The sequence below is a fragment of the Thalassophryne amazonica genome, chromosome 20 (genome assembly GCF_902500255.1).
Source record: "Thalassophryne amazonica chromosome 20, fThaAma1.1, whole genome shotgun sequence".
Lineage (NCBI taxonomy): Eukaryota > Metazoa > Chordata > Actinopteri > Batrachoidiformes > Batrachoididae > Thalassophryne > Thalassophryne amazonica.
In genome coordinates this window covers 34,994,409-35,016,651 of record NC_047122.1, presented here as the reverse complement: position 1 = coordinate 35,016,651, position 22,243 = coordinate 34,994,409, and the positions used below count along the sequence as shown (strand labels likewise).

The 22,243-nt window shown below is 42.6% G+C and overlaps 1 protein-coding gene across 4 annotated transcripts in view; it reads left to right on the top strand.

The window, feature by feature from the left end:
* LOC117501699 (RNA-binding motif, single-stranded-interacting protein 3) overlaps positions 1-22,243 on the top strand; it is a 467,438-nt gene that overhangs the window by 383,122 nt on the left and 62,073 nt on the right. For all 4 annotated transcript variants that reach the window (XM_034160656.1, XM_034160655.1, XM_034160658.1 and 1 more), the window contains exons 7-8: positions 9,991-10,097; positions 20,050-20,093. In XM_034160656.1, the coding sequence (XP_034016547.1) occupies positions 9,991-10,097; positions 20,050-20,093 (151 nt within the window). The remainder of the gene's footprint in view (positions 1-9,990; positions 10,098-20,049; positions 20,094-22,243) is intronic.

Below are 22,243 nucleotides of genomic sequence, written 5' to 3'. Positions count from 1 at the left end.
TTTATCTGGTTATGCAGAATATGCGTGCAGAGAACGTTACCTCAATCTTAAGGCGATATCTCGGCACTGAGGTGGAGACGCCGTCCTGATGATATACCTCCGTGCTGAGTGGAGTCAGCTGTGTCCAGTAATGGGTGACAGCTGTCACCCTGACTGCTCTCGTAAGGCGGCAGCGCCCTCTGGTGCCTGGAGCCCGCACTCCAGGCAGGGCGCCCTCTGGTGGTGGTGGGCCAGCAGTACCTCCTCTTCAGCGGCCCACACAACAGTAATCTATTAGATAAATATGATTCAAACCACTGCAGCACAGTGCCTTTCATACCTATGGCATGCTCTAATCTCTGTAATAAAATTTTATGGTCAACAGTATCAAAAGCTGCACTGAGGTCTAACAGGACAAGCACAGAGATGAGTCCACTGTCTGAGGCCATAAGATCATTTGTAACCTTCACTAATGCTGTTTCTGTACTATGATGAATTCTGAAACCTGACTGAAACTCTTCAAATAGACCATTCCTCTGCAGATGATCAGTTAGCTGTTTTACAACTACCCTTTCAAGAATTTTTGAGAGAAAAGGAAGGTTGGAGATTGGCCTATAATTAGCTAAGATAGCTGGGTCAAGTGATGGCTTTTTAAGTAATGGTTTAATTACTGCCACCTTAAAAGCCTGTGGTACATAGTCAACTAATAAAGATAGATTGATCATATTTAAGATCGAAGCATTAATTAATGGTAGGGCTTCCTTGAGCAGCCTGGTAGGAATGGGGTCTAATAGACATGTTGATGGTTTGGAGGAAGTGACTAATGAAAATGGTGTCTTTTATTATGGATAAAAGTGGGTTTCTAAGTCTTAGATTATTGTGCAAAGTGCAGGCATCAGTTTCACTGTGAGCATATGTGAAACAGCCTTCAGTTTCAGGAACTATTGAGTTTAGAAAGTTTCTTAAAGGGGAACTCTTTTTTTCAACCTTGCCTTTATTTTTAGATGTTTTGTGATTCATCTTTTAATTCTCGACAGTATTGATTTAGAACGCAAATACTGTCCAGGGCTACATAATGTTATTGTACAGGGCAAGCAAGGGGCTTATTCAAAGAGACAGAGTCCGATATCAACTGTAGACTTATAATCCCTTAGTGGAGAGCAGCGCCACAAAATGGACTGGAGGCTAAGGTAATCGGCTAACTATGTAATCGGTCATCTTAAAAAGTTCATTTACATTTAGAGTTTTATTGACATCTCCATGCTGCAAGACACATTTAAGGACATTTTTGCCAATTCAGTTTTGATAAGACACAGTTTACTCAGTCTTTTTTGCTTTCCCCACACAATGGCACAATGTAGCCGATTGGCCTGTAATGGTGTTTGCATTCTAAATCAGTATTGCACCAGTTAAATTTGTTTATGTCCCGAGTGCAAAGATGAACCACAAAACATTTAAAAAATAGTGTCAAGGTTGAAAATATCCATGTTCCCCTTTAATTTGTACTAATTTCAATCAGATTTCCAATTATTTCTGACTTTGCATTTGACTTCAATGTTGTATTTATGATTATTTGCAACATATCTGTTAAGATTCTTAGCCAGAAAGGTCATTCACTTTTAAAGGTGACCTGAAATGTCTTAAATGTCAAAATGTCTGCTTTGCTTTGAGTTGATACAGTACATGATCTATTAACTCACAAACACTCCTTCATGTCTTGTAGTATTTTCATACACTTTTCATCAGAATGTGGTCACATATAATTCCCATCCTGGCCATCTGTGTAAAGCCGCAACTAATACACCGGCCTGCTGCTGCGCCGGAGATGTTGGCAACATGGGGCAAGTCGTGCGGTTTTAACATTAGAAACATCTGCCACGGCCACCTTTAAATTGCAGTGCGGGGACCAACGCAACTCAACTATGCCATTTCAAATAAATGTGGTTAAGACTGTCTGCTTGTATAAATGTTATTTTAGTGTATAGACAGAGCTGGCACACTTGCATGCATTTCTGTTTGCTTACACATTTGTCCATTTTGCTTTGTTTAGTTATTTATTTCATCACTATGGCAACTTCATGGGTAGATATGGATGTCTTTGGTACTCCATCTCAGTGGAGAATCCTTTGGCATAGATGAAATGGGTTTGTATCCAATGGATGGTTTCGTGGGGGAGACCCATTTGAAGTGTACTACGTTGTGAGGGAACGTCTCCAACACCATGTGGCGAGTTTCCCTGGATATGATCTTGTTGGCTTATTGCCATTTTGTCTACCTTCCTAATTTATCATTTTCTCATTATGCCTACTGCCATTACGAGAGTAGAACAACTAGGATGTTGCCAGATTGTTAGTTGTGGAAAGGATGAATGCCTACAGATATCTGCAAATATTTTAATTGTCAATAATTTAGTTGTCGTTTCACAAAATGTCTGCATATTCACTTCTTTCACATTTTTTGCTTCCATTCCCATGTACCAGTTTAATGGTTGAACCTATTCAACTGGAGTCCTGCATTATAGACCAAGTATGTGTCATTAGATTTGCTACACAGTAAAATCACCAGTGTTAAATTAACACTGCCAGTGAACATATGGTCCCACTCTGACCAGAGTAAGACCATATGTACACAGGCAGTGTTAATTTAACACTGTCAGTGTTAGTTTTACACTGGTTATTTTACTGTGTAGAACTTTATTGATCCCTTGGGAAGACTCCCTTGTGGAAATTGGGGTTCCAGAAGCATTGGACAGTAGCACACAGGTTAAGTGCACACAGATTATAGATGATGTATTTTATCCACTTTGTGTCAGGTAGTGTCAGTCTCAGGTGGTACAGCGTTGGTTGGTTGGTTGGTTGGTTGGTTGGTTGGTTGGTTGGTTGGTTGGTTGGTTGGTTGGTTGGTTGGTTGGTTGAATGCATGACTAGATGGATATTTGGTTAGTTCAATGGATGGATGGAGGATGGAGAGTCAGATGTTTGGTTGGTTAGATGAAAGAATTGATTGAGGATTAGAGGAATGGATGGATGTTTGGTTAGTTTGGATGGATGGATGTTTGGCTGGTTGGATGAAAGGATTGATTGATTGATTAATTGGATGGAAGGATGGAGGGATGGATTGATGGATGAATTGCTTATGCACTGTTCATCTCCCATTTTGTTTGGGGAAAAAAGTCAATTTTGTGATATGATAAACTCTCATTTTTTGTCTTCCTATTTTGTCTACCTTCGAAATTTTGAAAAGTATCTCCAGTAGCGTATCACCCAAACCATAACCCTAGAAGTAGAAAGAAATATAGAGTAGACCAACTAGGATGCTACCCACTAAGTATAGATAGATAGATGGATAGATAGAAATGAGTTGAAGAAAGAGGGAGACAGACGGGCAGTAAGTACAATAGAAAGTTGCCAGTGAGGAAGACGGCGAGAGTGAGAGATGGATTCGCATGTCAGAGACTCTCTACATAACATTACTCTTGTTAAGTGTGCAAAAGCTCATCGATCAGGTTTCTGCCGCCTGCATCCAGGGCTCTTCTCTCCACTTCCCTTCCCGTAATCTATAATAACATTTCAGGCCTGAACTGGCCGGCGTGCTGCATGAGCCCTCTATGGGTAGGGCTGGGCAACAGGCTGATCAATACCCGTACAGAGTGTGTATTGGGTGCTGGCTGAGAAGCAAGTTGTTGACATCCTTCTCACTCACTCATCTACACAGTACGGATCAGACCGGGGGGTGTTGGGGGGTGGGGGGGGACTACACCTGTCACTTTGACCTTCAGCTGAATCCTTCTCCACTCTGTGTCTTTATATCACCATCTCTTTGCGTCTTCTGGTGACACCGTGTCTGCCTTTCCATCTGTCTCTCTCCCCCCCCTCTTTGTCTCCCTCTCTGCCGCGCTCTCCTCTCAGCGCCTGCTCCATTTATTGGGCTGTGTCATTGCACCACATGTACGATCCCCGTCAGCAAAGCGGCTGGCAGACTGTCTTCATTTCCATGCTGAAGGATGCGAGGCCAGTGTGGCACTTGTGAGAGCTATCGACTGAGATCCGTCAAAGCTCTCCCTGCAGAGAAGCTGCTGCGCGCCTTCCTGATCGCCGTCTGTTCAGGACTTGTCCGCTCGCCTGTGAAAATGGCAGCATACTATGAGCAGAACTGGTCTTTGTCCCTTCTTGTCCACTTGAAGCCTGCTACATCGTCTTAACTGAGTTATGTCTTTTCGATCGGTTTAACTTTCAGTCTCTCTGGTCTTTGTCATTTCTTTTTATCTATTTCTAGAATCCTTTCCCTTGTGCTTCTTTTCTCAGCCTCTGTGTTTGTTTTTTACTTTTTATGCTCTTTCCCATAAGACACTGCCTCCTTAGTCTGGGTAGATGGGTCAAGCTGGCTGATGGGAATCAGACAGTTGTTGATCCAATTAGAGATCCTCTCCAGCAGCTTCTCTGTACAACACAATTACAAGAAACTATTGCTTTCTTTCTTTCTTGTCCTTTTTCCCCCTTTTCAAACGTGTCCTTGCAGTGACACATGGTGCACATCCAAATAACTTCTTAAGCAAAGAACCTTTTATAATGTTGAGCCAAAGTGCTCATTGAGAAATGGAAAGATTTCTTTCACTGAATTTTTTTTTTTTTTTTGAAAGAGTGACATATTTTGGTACAAGTGGCTGAACAGTTCTCTCTGTTCACCCTTTTTAGGGCTTTGCACCCTCTTGGAGCCAAGCAAGGGTGGCCCCGTTGGACTCCGAGCCCCAGTGAGAGGCCTCTTTTGTAACTGACTTTGTGATAAAAAGCCGGTTGTTTGGCCCAGAGAAAACCTTTTGCCAAGCCCTTCTGCAGCTCGGGGGGTATTGCTACGTTGATTCGCCTATTCAGGCCAAACAGATGTACAGTCCAATCTAAGCTGCAAATAAATGTATGACATTGATGGATTATAATACATGTGCTGATTTGCATTCAAGGATCAAAATGGTATTCAGCCAGCCTTCCAGACCCTGCAAAGCTCTCTTCATGCTCAGATACCAGAAAGAAAAGGGGTGGTGAGATCTTGCGGTCTCTCTGTTCTGGCTGTTATTCTGCAGACAAAAAGCTGATTTCACACAGATTCTGGGCCATAGAAAACAATAGCAACAGCACTAATTACTTATGCGCACTTGCTTTGGCAGCAGCGGCACTAATAAGTGAATCTTGCATCAAGTGTCTATTTAAATGGCAATTGTAATTGTAGCATCTCATGCAGAAATACATCTGCATGAAATTATTGGTTCAATTTACTGGGTTGTAATGTGTCTATTGATGAGCACAAAGCGATAACTAGTTAGAGCCAAGCTGAGGCGGAGATCGAGCGAGAGTGGCGCCGCAAGCATTGTGCAGGCGTATGCACATGCACGTATCTGCAACCAGTCCTTGCTAATATGCTGGCATGTTCCCGCAGCAAACTTATAAAGAACCCATCACATGCAGCACCTTGTTAGCAGCAGTTACCAACCTGTTACCAGCGAGTCTTTGTGTCTTTTTCTGGTAATTTGTGATCATTAAAATGCAGCAAATTGGTTCATAGTGGAACTTTTTTTTCCAGTAGGCGCCTGACAAGACCACATTAACCTGCACCAATGTTGTACTTGGATCTTATGACCTAAGAACGCAGCATCAGCAAACTAGTATGCTAGTATGTGCAGCCAGTGGCCTAGTTTATTCTGGGTTGTACCAGCGGTGAGTGTTCTCAGAAGGATTTTCAGGCTGGCAGTAGTTTGTGCTGCGTGCGGGTGATTATGTGGGTGTTGCAGTGTGTTTTCCAGGGTTACAGCACAGAGAGAGATTAATGCTGAATGTGTGTGTATGTGTGTGTGTGCCTGGACTACAGAGGGTCGAGTGTGTTCACAGGGTGGGAGGGGCGCTGTGAGGCTGTTGATCTTGGGCTGGTGTCTTAAACAAATTGGCGAGTTCGCTGTGGGAACTGGGGATATAGTCACCGTGGGGGGGGTGTCAGATTCTCCAAATTTCTCCGATAGCTAATTATCTCCCAAAGTGCCAGCCCTTTTGTTGTTTTCCTGCAGCATTTCTCTCTGCCGTCGCCTCACCACACTGCCTGAAAGCTTCTGTCTGATTGTTGGTCATAAAGCCACACACGCACACATGCACACAGAAAGAACAATGGCAATACACACACTGCAAGCCTGATAACTTCTTTCAACTCTAACATTTTAAGGGAATTGATGAACTCAAATTACTTCAGTCACATTATTCAAGCATTAAAATCTATTTTGATCAAATAAAATAAATGACAGCGCATGTGAGGCATTTTCAAACAGGATGCAGTGTGCATTGCACATCCTTTGATTTTTAGCACAGTGCCCTTCAAGGCCTTTTCACACAAGAAATGGTTTGTTTTGGAACCTAGCAATGAGTCTCGTGAACTGTTTTGCTGCAGATTCAATTCAATTTCAATTTATTGCATTTACTATATAGCACCAAATCACAACAAAGATGCCTGAAGGCACTTCACATAAGTAAGGTCTCATCCAGTGATGTCGGTAACGCGTTACTTTAATCTAACCACTTTTTTTAGTAACGAGTAATCTAACACGTTAATCTTTTCAAATCAGTAATGAGATTAAAGTTACTTCTCCAAGTCACTGTGCGTTACTATTATTTTTGCATTGTGGGTCGATAGCAGCATTAAACTTGGTCTGTGGGCAGGAGGTCGGGGTTCGACTGAACTGCCCACTTTAAGCGAGCTGTGAGCTTTTCATCCGCGGTTTTTTGCAGCAGCTACGACTTGTCCTCACCTCTTAAAGCGCGGTGACAACAGCACACCTGCACTGAGCTTTACAAAGACATTTTTATGCTTTTTTCCTCCTTTATTTAGAATTCTGACCTGAGCCGCTCCGTATCTGCTGCTAAAAACAGCTGATCCTCTGCGACGCGTCAACAACTAACACTATTTTCCACTCTAATCCACCTAAACTCTCTTTCTGAGGACCACATGATGTGAAAATGCAATAAAACTTTCTTACCTGTAAATCTGGTTATGTTTTCTGCATAAATAAATGTTATCCATTCTTTGTGCTCAAACGCCAAAGCAGGGGCGAATCCAGATGGAATGGGGGCGTGGGGCAGGGATGTTCCCCCCACAACACGCCTAGATTAAAGGTCCAGTTTTGAAGCCCTTTTTTTACTACAACTACTAATACTACTTAAAATAATAATAATTTCGACAAGTAAAATATTTAGAGAGAATTTAAATGTTAGAAAAATGTTAGAAAGAATTTAATAGTTTCATTTATAAATAATGTAGGTTAGAAATTGCAAGTTTTACTGTTACAGTGCTGTCAACAGTTAAATATGAGGTCAAGAAAGAGGTCTTTATTTTACTTTTTATAAAACAAGTATTTATTTTTATTGAAGTCAAGAAAGGGTGACTATAAAGTGAGTTTTGGCAAAACAGGTATCATTGTCATGTTAAGGTGGTAGAGGGTTGTTGTCGACAGCTGGGGAAAGTAACTAAAAAAGTAACTAGTAATCTAACTTAGTTACTTTTACAATTGAGTAATCAGTAAAGTAACTAAGTTACTTTTTCAAGAAGTAATCAGTAATTGAATTACTTTTTCAAAGTAACTGTGGCAACACTGGTCTCATCTAACCAACCCCAAGAGCAAACACACAAGTGACAGTGGTAAGGAAAAACTCCCTCTGATCATTTGAGGAAGAAGCCTCAAGCAGACCAGACTCAAAGGAGTGACCCTATGCTTGGGCCATGCTACCAACACAATTGACGATGCCAATATATCAGAAATTTTTGGAGTCCATGTTGGTGCACAGGACGGGAGGCCTGCAGAAGAAGACACCCACTCCCATCAAGTAGGTGGAAGGCCACATCCTGAAAGTTGACCAAAAGTAAATGGAATTATTATTATACCCTTTATAAATTTAAAGCTACAGTGTGTAGGATTTAGTGTCATCTTGTAGTGAGGTTGCACATTGCATTATTCTGTCACCAGTTACGATTTTGTTTCCCTTAATGTTTTTGCTGTTTTGGCAATAAGGATGGATGTTTTCCTTGCCTTTTCTTGTAATAAGCAATATATATTAGGCTTTATTTTACAAAAATGAAGATTCTCAGATTCATTAGCCTGCAATAGCAAACAGTAGAGAGTATAGAGGGGAGCAACTACTGATTCCTCTTTGTTCTTCAGTCTTTTACAGCAAAATGCAAGAGGCAGAGGAAGTATGTAACTTTTGGGCTGCTGTATCAACATGGCGGCTGCCATGAAGGGGCCCTGCTCCCATGTAGATATGAAGGTGCTCATTCTAAGTTCATGAAAACACATTGATTCATTGTTGCAGCTCAATTATACACTAATGAACGCATGGTTATGAATGCTATGTTCTATATCTGCTAAAGAAAAAAATCCCTTAAATCCTCCATATTGCAGCTTTAAGTTTATGCAACATTAACCCTTTCAGGGCTTAAAGGGTTTCTTCAAATTTGTCAGATTTTACAGTGCAGAAATCACTTATTTTTTTGCACTTAATCGTTTCACTCTCTGCTCCCTCGTTATAGGTTTTAGCAGCCATGAGGTTGACAGGTTGTGTTGCTGTCACTGCGTTGTCCATCAGGACGGCAGCTCTTTCTCTCTTGTCGTGTTATCGCTGCCTGTGCTGCTGCACTATCAAGGCCTACGTACCTTTAACATCTGGGAGCGCAGAGATTAAAACATCAACAATTCTCTGGACGGGTGTCATCTTTGGCACGGTGTGATGAAAGATCCCGTCGCTCACCCTGCCCACCCCCCCAATCCCCTTCCTCATTGGGGTGCGTTGTTGCAGAGCGGCCGTGTCATGAGCTGCCAGGCCTTTAATGCAAATGTGATGACAAGTGAGCCGTCAGGTCACTTCTCAGCCACCAGGTGCAGGGCAGCAGTGGTTCAGTGTTTGAACAAACCCGCTGCCTCTGAGTGTGCGGCCTTCCTAGGGAGTAGACGTCTGATCCCGGCGTAGAATTTCGCATTATTCCAATACTGCCTCCACCAGCCTTCATCCACCATCTTTTTCCCCTCTCTGACCTCCACAGTACACTTCCAGAAGGGGCCTCTGAGCTTGTTGATGCAGTCAGAATAGAGGACTGGCACCACTAAGACCCTGAGATCCCCGGCTGAAAGAACTTCCCGTTTCTCATGAGAAAAGCTCAGCAGCCTTTTTTTTTTGGTCTTTTTTTATTATGTACTCGAGCCTGTGTCCTACCTCAGCTTATATGTGTCTCGTGGTGCTCACCTGCCACTGAAGTGTGAGAATGTGCCCTTTAATAACCTCTTACCACCCAGTATACCCCATCAATGGGATATTTCATTTTTTCTCTTTGCGATACTGACAAGCCAAAATGAGGCGGGTGGTAAGGGTAAGGGGTTCAAGTCTTTAAGAAGAGCACTTTTGTGTGCAAGATGTTAATGACACTTGAACCTCTGTTGTTCACATTGTTAGAAATGCATATACTGCCCCATGTGGCCACTCAGAGAACAGCATCATTAATAACTGACAGCAACAACAGTACGTTTGCATGGCTGCTGAAAAGTGGCAAAAATCAACAACAAAAAAAGACAGAGAGAGAGGAATAAATTATCAGATGGCAGTTAAGGAACAGGAATGCCTCTAAGAAATAAGTTTTGGCTGACAGAGCACTCCTGCATTACCATCTCAGAGGTATTTACGAGAGCGATTACTGTGATTATTATTTCAACAATACCCTGCAATGCTCTTTCATGAGCTGCCAGCGTAGTCTCACGTAGGGACGGCCTGCCAACATCGACAGTCTGGGAATTTTTCTCGGCGCTCCATAGGAGGGTAGAGACGAGGGTGGGGTGCATGAGTCCCGGATGCAGTGGAAGTCAGAAGAGAGAAATGCATCACAGTTCAAAAAGGGCTTCTGTCCTTCTAAAGGGTCAAAAGATGCAGAATTCTTAACACTGTTTTTGTCCTCCTTCCCTCTTTTCTGTCTCTTGTTTCTTTCCATCCGCAGCTCCCACGGAGCCTTTGCTGTGCAAATTTGCTGACGGAGGTCAGAAGAAACGCCAGAGCCAGAGCAAGTATCCCCAGAACGGGAGGCCGTGGCACAGAGAAGGCGAGGTAAAACTTCACACCCGTCCAGACGCCTCATCTACACCCACAACATGTCCCAAAAACCACCAACTGTATGTGAACCCCATTAACAAGGAAAATAGATAAAACTCTTGTGAATAGTGTTTTGAAAGCAGCCATTTCTCAGCTTTGAAAAAAAAGACCTTTTATGATAAGTTGCGATTTGGGAGAATGCACATGTAGTACATTGCCAAACTGCTTTCTGTTCCAATTGGCGACCATGCCGACTGACCTGTAGTCCATCCTTATCTCCCAAAAGTGACTGTGCTGCAGCACCTTATCTCCCGAAACTATGCATCTACTGCAGCCAGCTGTTACTTCGTTGTTCCTTCAGCCTGATCCATGCAGTCGTGTCAATCCCCAGCAGGAAGCCACTTGTGTGCCAGATTATTCATCTGTAAAATGAGGTGGATTATGCTCGTTTTCTCTGTCACCTTTCCAGAGGTTGTGCAGATTGTCATTGCAGCATCAATCTTGGGACATTTCATGTCCTACCTCAGTTGAGGAATGGCATTAGCTGTGATTGATTTAGGACACTTTTACACCACTAGTTTCTTGGTTGGGTCCCTGACACGGGATGCAAATGTGTAAATGTTGCAGCTTTTCTTTGGTTTGTATTCAGATCAGGTCAGGTCAGGTCTGCCAACAGCCACCTGTGCTGCACAGACAGCGTCCATCACACCATGGAACCGCCTTGAGTCCCAGATGGCAACCACCAAGACAGAGAACTGGTCTCTCTCACGTCTCAAAAGTAGCCATCTTTCTTCCACAGCCATGTGAAGAGGGGGCATTCTTTTGCGCTTCCCTATCTGCTGGGGTCCTCAACACTGAGGCCACCTGTGTGATGGATCATGCACAGAGAAATGCACCAGTGGCCATGGTGCATGGCCACATTATCGTGACTGATATTCCCTCACAATGCATGTGATACTCTTCATCTGAGTGTCCCAAAGTAACCATTTGACACAAAGTCATTCAAGCAATACCCAAGGATCCTCCAAAGACATCTGGTTACTGGTTAGAAGTTAGATTTTTATCACGCAAGGTCATTTGTAAGCAGTCTAAGCCATGTAAATAAAAACACACACTGAGTCACTGTTCCATCGTTAGTCAGAAGTGCTCCAGGGTTCATATTATGATCACATATTTAGAAGAGCCTGTTCATTTCAGACCTGTTGGTAAATTTTTGTTTAGTGACAACCAGACTGGTGGAAACTTCTCTGTAAGTAATTTGTTAGACATTTTTTTACCAACTAATTTCTCTTGGCTTCTCCCATTTTGCTTGGGGGAGCCACTGTGGATCTGTTACGGATCTGCTTGTTGATTTGGCCGGATGCCCTTCTTGATGCAACTCCAGATGTACAGGTGGCCTTCAACCAGGGAGCTTCACATTGGGAGACGAGCGGAGTTGTGGTCATCGTGAAATATGCAACATGCAGAGTTCACATATGGGTTATATATTTGGGCCTTTGGAACCAGACCCACCTTTTCTGGTGGACCATGGTCTACTGGTTTGGTAAACACCCACTATGTTGGGGAGTAACTACTTACTTTTATTTGGAATTTGAAGTCTGAATGCATCTTTGCACCTCTCCAAGCAAAGAGAAATACAAACAGACCACAATCCAACAGGGTAGGTGTGAAATCACCATCAGTTCCTGATGTGCACACTCTTTAAAAAAAATAAAGTCACAAATTCACTAAGTCAGCACAATACCACATTAAAAATTGTGCGGCTTCACATATTTGCATTAAACCTACAGTACGTGCTCTACCACCTGACAAAAAGTGGAACCAACAGGCTGAAAAAGTGCCAGTTAGCTTCAATTTTCACCAATTTTGTTAGGATTATGTTCAAAACGAGACATTTACTTTGGATGTTTTTCTAATAAAGGGTCCCAGCCTGCTGATGAGGCCCCTTGAGAGGTTTGGCACAACGTCTGGTTTTATGTAAACCATTACAGCCTGTAATTTGTATTTATTATAACATATGAAGCTGTGAAAAAAATAGGAAAGAAAATACCTCAGATATCGATCAAACCACCCTTTGATATATTGGGGCTGTCAGGTAAATTGCATCTCAAGCCAAACGCCTCATTGAACACATATATTCCCGCCGTATATCACAATGCTGGGAGACCTGAAATTTAATATAGTGCTGTGGTAACGTATTCATCAGCAACACCTGAAGACAAGGTTAAAGTCTCTTCATAAGCTTGCAGTCAGCTCGACTTGGAAGGACAGATGGAGGAGACTGTGCTGAGGTTGGGCCACACATGCACATGTCTTTTGTGGGGTGGACAGGTGTGCTACAATGACAACGGAGGAGCGACTGTGTCCTTAGAAAACTCATGCTCTGTGTGTGACTCTGTGGGTGTGTGTGGAAACGTGGGCGGTCGGACAATACATGCATGTTCTGGCCATCACATGTTCAACAGAGCCACCGCACGATAAGTGTTCAGTAAACGCCAGCCGGGTCGGTGTTGAAACTACAATGGAGTAACGTATAAACACAGTGGTGGATGTGGCTCCTATAGGACAAACATGACATTGGATGTCACTGCTCAGGTCCTAATAGACAAAAATTGAACCCCCATCACATGTAGAAGTAAATTCTGTCTAGGCTTTCAGGCCCATTGGGCCGGTGCTTATCAACAGATTCCGTAGCATAAAGCAAACAACAGTCTACGATTCCCTCTGGACAGAATGCAGCTTATTCCACAGCCAAGGTTAGTACCCATTTGCACCTGGGTGAAGAGACAGTGCAGATAAATTGTCTTGTCCGAGGACACAGACAGGTAGCATGAGCAAGATTTCAACGCAGGTCTAGAGCTTGGCAGGCCAGCTCCTTATCCACTGAGCTACCTGCTCTTATCATGTGTAAGCTCTTGAAATTGCTTTTAGAGAGAGGGTACGAGCCACACGCCACAAATTATGTTGTACTTTTGGGTGTTTGATAGTGCTTTAGTTGTATTTGTGGGTGTTTGATAGTGCTTTAAACCTCAATTTTTATGAAGACGTGCATTGTTTTTGAGCTACTGACAAAAATGATCAAAACAGTGTGAGAGTGTTCCATGATGTATACCATAAAATGGCTGACGCACCCCCAAAATGTCCTTGTATTTGGTACTACTATCTGATTTTAACCTAACTACTTTTTATAGCTGTCTAATTGATAAAGCCAAAGTAATCACTTCTATTTGCAACAGAATGGAAACGGCATGATGCAACAGTCTGATTTAGATAAGACAGACTTTATTTTCATTGTTATAACAACAAAACTTTGTTGATGACAACCAGTCAATAGCAGCAATTATTAAATATGAAAATAGAATAACTAAGATAAAATATAAGAGCAGTAGGCTGCATAAGATAACGATGGATTTGTTGCTTGACACGCCAACATACAAATACACCATAAAATTCCTACATACCACCTTGAACACAACGTGAGCACGACACCCGCTTATACCCGCCTACTTCACTTTTCAGCCAATCACATAGCTACTGATTCATGACAGGCTAAGGACCGCCCACATGGGGGCCGACCTTGACTCAAGAATAAAAGCGCAGGGAGAAATCGGGGCTCTTTCTTCAAATGGTGCAGAGTCATCTAAAGCAGCGCTTTAGATGACTCTGTTATCAGTGTAGGCACCTTTCAAAACAACATCTAAACTTTTGAAGTCCGTTTCCTGTCCATTTCTGTTTGAGATCACTTACCACATAAAAGAACCTTAACAACAGCCTGTTCACTGGGATGAACAAGACATACTTGCATCAATGAAATCAGTGAGGGAGTAGGTCCACAAGTACATAACTGTGAAAGGCTTTTAAATTTGCCTGTGGTGCCTTGTTGCTAATCACTGGATCTTGGTGGCCCCTGGAGGCTACTGTTGCTTGTGTTTTCATCTTACATTAAGCTATGAACTTTTGGATGTGGTTCAACACCACAAAGTAATAGCTTCTTGCTCTTATGCAATATTTTTGTCTAACTCTACAAAAATATATTTTTCTGGATCTGGGTAGGTGTTTTTCTTTTGGGGGGGGCTGGTCTCTACATGATGAGACGGGGCATGTTTTAGCAGCTTGATCATTTTCTCATGAAATGGCACATGGATCTCCATAAATTACGCATTATGTGTGTAAATGTACTGTATTTTCCAGAGTTTAAGTCCTATATTTTTGGTAGTTTGGGAGGTCCTGTGACGTATACTTGAATGACTTATATACTTACTCCTGACTTACATACCGAAAAATCGCCTGTTCATTATTAATTACAATAATAACATTTTATACAGGGCTTTCCCAAGAATCACTGCACTAAACAAAAGATATTCTCATCATAAAAGTGTACTTCAACAATGCACAAAAATCCCAAATTAAGAGTTGATGGGGGAAAAAAAAATCAAATGTATGTTTTTTATTGTAATGTTTCCAACGCTCTGGGTCAACAATCCATGTTCATCTGGATCAATTAACATCCAATATGTAGTCCATTGCACATTTATTGCACATATATTTTTCCATCTTTTTGATGTTTAAGTTGTTTTGGCACACACCACAAGTTGAGCGCTTCCTACAAAAATCCACTGTTCAGTTCTTCATCAGTGGTCATCTTGTGTTTTCTGTTGTCCAAACTGCATCAAATAACATCCAATATATTGCCCATCCCACATTTATTCATCCATCTACCTTATTTTTGGAATTTATAAGTCCTTAGGTTAAGTAACAGCATACGCTGTGGTGTGCACATGTGCTACACTGAGTTCCCGTCCTGTCCATTGGAGTTCCCGTCCTGTCCATTGATAAACTCACCTCCAGGGAAATGCTGTACAGTCAGTTTCACATACAGAAATAACTGAATTATACTCTGCTGCAACTTGTATTCCAGGGAGTGTGTAAGTCGTTGGTACTTGGTCTCTTTGGAGGCTCTTTGATCACCACTGGAATGACTTTCGGTTAAACGAACAGTTATTAAGGGAGACTAAGATTTTAATTTTGCCTTTATTTAACCAAGTTAGTCCCATTGAGATCGAGAGCTCTTTTAGAAGGGAGACCTGGACAATTCTAAAGTTTCCAGTTCACCTAACCTGCATGTCTTTGGATGTGGGAGGAAGCCGGAGCTCCCGGAGGGAACCCGCGCAAACACGGGGAGAACATGCAAACTCCACACAGAAAGGCCATAGGTGGGAATCGATCCCATGACCTTCTTGCTGTGAGGCAACAGTGCTAACCACTAAGCCACCACGCTAGAAAGTTCTCACAGTCATGGTTTTCACGTTGCATTCATTCATTCGGTACTGTTTATTTGCCGCAGTTGTTAAAGGTCAAGATGTCGCGGTTTCATTGGCTCCTGATATTGATTTCACCTGTTTTCCCACACCCGGTTTGGTTTTAGTTTTATGAAAAGGTGTTGCTCAAGAATATGGAAGGCCATGGCGACTCTGAGACACCAAGAGTGTGGTGTGTTCGCCAGAGGTGGGACGAAGTCACCATCAAGTCACTCTCAATTCATGAATCATCAAGCCATCTTGCGAACAATTAGTGGTCATTATGACTTGAGACTTGACTTGGGACGTGCTGATTCATGACTTCGTCCCACCTCTGGTGTTCACTACATTGATCAGGCCTGCAGGCGGAGCGCTGAGGGTTGGAGATAGGCATCACATGTTAGTCTGTTTATCAGCGTAGGGGCCATTCTTCATCCCACTCTGTGGCAAACAGGTGAAGCAGAGCCCACACCATCCATTACGCTCTCATTTTGTCCATGTCTCTTCCCTCCCTCTCTCTCTCTTCCTGTCTCTACACCATCTTTCCCTGTGTTTTTATTTTGTCTGAGTCTGCTCTCTTCTTGGCTCTGTCTCTTTCTTCCTTTCCTTCTTACTGCGTTTGAAGTCTTCTCGGATCTCACAGCAACATACGGAGAGTGAGTCACCGAGAGCGAGGGAAGGAAAATGGGGGGTGGGGGTGGGGGGAGAGAGACACACTGTGTGATCAGTCAGAAGATACAAGAGGTTGAGTGCTGCAGGGCGGCTGGTGGTGGTGGAGATTGAGAAATGTATGACAGATTTTCTTGTAAACTACCCAAAGTGGGAGTCTAGAAACTGCTGTCTCTCGCTGTCTTGTGCTGACAAACATATTAGTCACTGATTTTTTTTTTTTTTTCTTCTTCTCCCTCCTGCTTCACACACACCACTACTGTGGGTGCTCCTGAACACACACAAAAAACTTTCAAAGTCACATTCTGGAGCAGCTCCTCCGAGGAAATGAGTGAAGATGGAGGGGGGAGAAAAAACATCCGGCTTTCCACTCAGTGTGAAAGCCTGACAGATGTCCACAGACGACGGCTTTGGCTCGGCTTTGGTTCGTAAGAACACTCCAGCGCAGGTGTCCTCAGAGCCGCCTGCGATGCATTCAAAGGAGACGCTTTGTTAGCATGATGAAATGACTGTATAATTGCATTGACAATGCATTAGCGAAACAAAATGCATTTGTGCACCCCAGTAAAAGATATTGCAGCAAAATACATCCTCACAAAATGCTGTTGTGGAATTTACTAATGAACACAAAATACACCAACTGAGTCAGTTTGCGTTTTTCTTCTGTTTTTTTTTTTTTTTTGGAAAGCTGCAATGAATCTGTGTTGTGACGCCACATTTTGGCACTTTTGCTCCAGTTGGCGGTGTGGTAATTTCATGGGTGTGATCATGCAGAAACTTTTCCATTCAAACATCATCATCTGTGGGATTTAATCTAAATGTTTAGTGCATGAGGTGAGGCAGTGCAAGCACCTAATTTAGCTTGCACAATAAACATGCTCGGAAGTCAGGCCTGTCATAAGGGCCGTCGTTTTCTGTGTTAGTTTGCCCCCCACCCCCCGGTTTCTTTTATGATGAGGTTTAGTAAAAAGCATATACAGCTTTTTTTTTTTCTTTCCACATTTGTGGTAAATGCCAAAAGCTGACTGCATCTGTAATCATTCCTTGGCTGCTTGATCAGCATGCAGAACCAATGGCGGCACTTAACGGCGTTATCAGCATTGGCCGACAGCTGGCCACGTCTGCTGTTAGCGTGCACGTGAATGCACTCATGTATGCACTTCAGCATGCAGTAAGATTCTTTTGATGTTTTGTACAGAGCATGTCTAAACACTTTGAACTTACACAATCACAGATTGGACATTTGTGGTCCATCAGGGTGAAATCCACACACACACACACACACACACACACACTCACACACACACACACACACACACACACTCACACGTGAGGGGACGTTTACGAGATTAAGTCATGAAAGTTGTATTTTAGCTCGCTCTCCTAGGTTTTGTCCGGGCTCACTCATCCCTTTGCTGGTCTGAGCCTCATCTCTGTGAACGGCAGCTCTCAGTGCAGGTAGCCCTCTGGAGGAGCAAGGGCAAACAAGTGGCACAGAAAGAGAGAGAGAGAGGAAGAGAACGTGAGACCGTGAAGGGCGAGAAATGGGTGTGTGTGTGTATGCTGATGAAATCTGCCGTCCTCAGCAGCCTCCCGTTAAAAGAAATCGGATTAGCTCCCCTATGGGAGAGAATCTTCAGGAATGCAGATGATAGATTGCAGTGTACAGGTCTCTCTCTCTCTCTCTCTCTCTCTCTCTCTCTCTCTCTCTCTCTCTCTCTCTCTCTCTCTCTCTCTCTCTCTCATACACACACGCCTCAGTTTTTCTGCTCACCCTTTTTCTATCCAAAGGGCATTTCTTCATTTCCTCTCATTCATAAATACATGAATGTACGTGATTGAAATAGAAAGAGAAGCTTCCTCAATAATAATCCACTTTGTCCTATCGACTACGCCTTTTTCCCACATCAGCTTTGTCATTTGTCGGGTTCTCCGATTTAAAATGAGTTGATTTTGATTTTATTTAATTTGATTCAGACAAAAATAAAAATCAGGATCCAAATCACTTTATACCTCAAGTACGATAGAGAGACAGCAAATTATCTGAGTGACATTGGCGCAGGAACATTGACAACTTGCCCAGGGACAAAACCCAGCAACACGCAGTAACACACATTAGACACTGACTGGGACTGGAGTCGAGGGGAACTTGGAGAATGCATACTTCCACCGGGGTAATAAGCGCTTTCACCAACCAACAGAGGAGTGAATTCACAGTTTTTCATCACATCACCTGTGTGATGTGATGAAAAACATCTGTCAAATCATGAAAGCTGTGACCCATGTGACACGTGCATGAGGCATGACAAGCAAAAGGAAACTTTATTTGACAGTTGATATAAACAGAAATGTTTTAAAGGTGTTATGCCGCTGAGATTTTCACAGTCGACAAAAAAAATGTTGACATCTAGTTTTTTAAAGTAGCTTTATTTCTGTGCTATATCACCAAATAACATGTAATTTTCTTTCTGGTATTTATTTTGGGTTGATATAATGGCAGATGTAATGAAGTTGATAGTTGAGGTTTGAAGCAGGAAGTGCATGTTCAAGATTTGAAGTTCGCGCTGTATTCAATGAAAACTGGGAAGTCGGCATTTCAAAAAATGTCTTTTTATTACTTAAATCTTACAAAAAATAATTAAAATTCAAAGATGCCACACGTTTAAATAAGAGGGAGAGAAAACGCCATCAATAATGTTACTGTCCAAATTCAAACAGAAAACTTCAAGGCAGCAACCAAAATCCCATCTCAGCACAAAAACCAATAAAAAGTAAACTTACACAGAGGGAGATGCAGAAGCACTCAAGAGCCCAAAGACGAGGTCCTCTGGGAGCTGCAACAATCCTACAAAAAGCTACATGACTACAAAATGCTGAAAGAGTTTGTGACATCTGATGCACAGCAACTGGGACAGAGGGTGTTCAGGGTGAGTTCAGGGGACGTAGGAAAGTGTGAACACTGGTACAACATTAAGCATTATAATCTTTTGTGGTATTAAAGAAATGAAATCAAGAGTTCAAACAAGAATTTTTAAGGCTAACCCAGCTCGTCGTTGATATAGAACCAATTCTTTATCGACTGAAAAGCATTTTCAGACAAAATGTGTCAAAAAAATCTGACCTCTGGTTTTTTGTTTTTGTTTTGTTTTTTGTTTGTTTGTTTGTTTGTTTGTTTTTGCAGTGACATGTTCCTAGCATTTCAAAACCCTTGGCAGGTATCCTATAAAATAAAGTGAGTGAACAGATAGATGAATTAATTAGTCCACCCCCTCCACTTTGTTAAAATAACTATGCGATCATCTTGTATGTCTCTATATCTGGTGAACTCTGATGCACCAAGTCAATCAAAATAGCAACTTTGTTTTGCTTCTGCAATGTCTCATAGACTTGCGTACCACCTGCTGATCAGTGCCACCTGCTGTGTAGTTAGTTAATGCTGGATGGATGATGGAAATTAGGAGCAGGTGTGGTTGTCAATGAGAGAATGTTTCCACATAAAAATGTATTAACTCAGGGTGTTTCACATCAGTTATGTCCTAAACATAAAACAATGGTCTTACCTCCACACGGTCCTGCAGAAAGGATTTTGTATGAATTTAGCCACAAAGAAAATAAGCACAAAGGAGATGCTTGAGTGAAGTACACAGTGAATGGGATCTGTGAGAGAGAGAGAGCGTTTCCACACAGAAATTTAAAAGACTGTCAGACTGTTTAACAGCAGTTAAGTTCTACAACTAAAACAACATAATCACAAGTCCACACAACCCTGATGAAAGGATTTAAATGTAGTCAAAGCATACAGTGTGCCTCTGGAAACAATAGTGGTGCTGAACAGTGTGAGAAAGTACTTTTGATGAGTACCGTTGTTTAATAATGTCACATTCCACAGTATGCAAACATGTCGGCCCTTTTTAACTGTGTGTGTATCTTCTTTAGTTTCGTACGTTTTCCATTTATTTGACCTAATCCTGTATTCCTGTTTCATGATGTGTCTCTTTCAGACTGGCATGGCGCTAACATATGATCCCGCTGCAATGCAGAATGGGTAAGAGCCTTATTGCAATCCTTCTAATATACTCCTATCTTGGATCACGTGTTCTGGGTCAATAGTACCATCATCCACCAAGATGAATGCTGTGTCTGCACTTGTTACTGTTTAAGAAACTCTATATAGACCTCAGATGTTGCGTTTCTTTGATGAGGAATGGCACCGAGGCAACTAGTGTGATTGTATGTGTGTGCACTAGACTAAATGATGACTAAATGAAGCGTGTTTTATCCCCCCCAGCACTTTGTGTTGAGGCAGGAAGGAGAGTACTGAGGCTGTTCTTGATGGCTCTATCCGGGCTCGTTCCCAGAAAGATGCTCGTTTCCTAAGCTGCTCATTCCTCAGAGTCAGGCTCAACCAGAACTGAATGAATAGGGTTCCTCTGTACACATGTTTAGACACATAAAAGCCAGCTTTGCTCGCAAATCCACCAAATTACAGGCCTGCAGTTTTGTGTGCAGTGCAGCAGAAATCCTACGGAGGAAAAAAATAAAGAGCCTGATTTTTACCTGCAGATCTAAAGGCTGTAAATGCTTGTGTTTGATTCGCATGCTAGCACTGAAACTAAAAATGTACTTTATTTGAAACTGAAAGCAGAAACAATATTATTTTGCCTTTTGCTTTGAAATTCAAATTCTCCTGTAAAATAACTTTGATGCACCAGATCAATACCAAAAGTAAATTTGTTTTCCTTACATAATGTACCTTATACCTGCCTGCTGAACACTGACACCTGCTGGACATGTCTGGACTGGATGGAGGAAATAAATTTATCATCACATACAGGACTGAAATTAGGGGCAGGTGTCATTGATGTTTCATGTGTTTTTCATTAACTGCTTATGTGAATTGGTGACCTGAAATTCAAATCTCATGTTAATGCAAATTATGCTTCTATTATGTACGAGGTATCTTGTGGCAGGGGTGGTGGCCAAGTGGTTAATGCGCTTGGTTTCAGTTCAGAAGGCTGCGGGTTCAAATCCCACCCCTACCACATTTCTCCATGTAATGTGGAGTTGCATCAGGAAGGGTATCCGGCGTAAAACCTGTGCCAATTCAACATGCAGATCCACCTTGGATTTGCTGTGGCGACCCCGAGTGCAAACAAGGGAGCAGCCGAAGGGACTTACTTTTATGTACGAGGTATCTTATAAAACTAACCGGCAGTTTTATAAAAAAAAACTATATGGATTTGAATGACATGCGATTACACCAATCATGCTTGAACCCTCGTGCGCATGTGTGAGTTTTTTCACACGTGTCGGTGACGTCATTTCCCTGTGGGCAGGCTTTGAGTGAGCACTGGTCCAGCCCTCTCAGCTGAATTCCTTTGTTTGAGAGGCTGCTCGAGACGGCGCGCATTGCTTTATCAAACTTTTTTCAGGACCTGTGAGGGATATCTGAGTGGACACTATTCAAGAAATTCAACTGGGTTTTGGTGAAAAGTTTAACGGCTGATGAGAGATTATGGGGTGTTTCTGTCGCTTTAAGGACTTCCCACGGAGCGGGACGTCGCGCAGCGCTCCCAGGCGACGTCGTCTGGCTGTTTCGAGCTGAAATCATCCTAATTTAAGGCTCTGTTGACCCAGGACGTCGTGAAAGAACAGAGAAGATTCAGAAGAGGCCGGCATGAGGACTTTATGCGGACATTCCACTGTTAAAGGTCATTTTGTAATGAAAGAACGTGTGCGCAAATTCGCCGAGTCGTTTCCGTGACGACGCCGCAAATCTGTGTGCGCCGCGACAGGAAAAACACCTCCGTGTTGAAAACCATTTGTAAATTCAGGCGGCTTTTGATGGCTTTCAACAAGTGAGTAACTGAGAAATTGTTTAACAGTTGGGCATGTTCCAACTTGCCCGTTAAGGTTTCCAACGGAGGTGTTTTTCCTGTCGCGACCCCCCGCGGTCGGGTCCAGCCCAACATGCGACTCTGCCCACACGTTCTTTCATTACAAAATGACCTTTAACAGTGGAATGTCCGCATAAACTCCTCATGCCGACTTCTTCTGAAAGTTCTCTGTTCTCTGACGACTTACCGGGTGAACAGAGCCTGAAATGTGGAAGTTTTCAACTTGAAACAGCGAGATGACGCTGCCTCAGAGCGCAGATCGCTGTCAGGCACCGTGGGCCGTCCTTAAAGCGACACT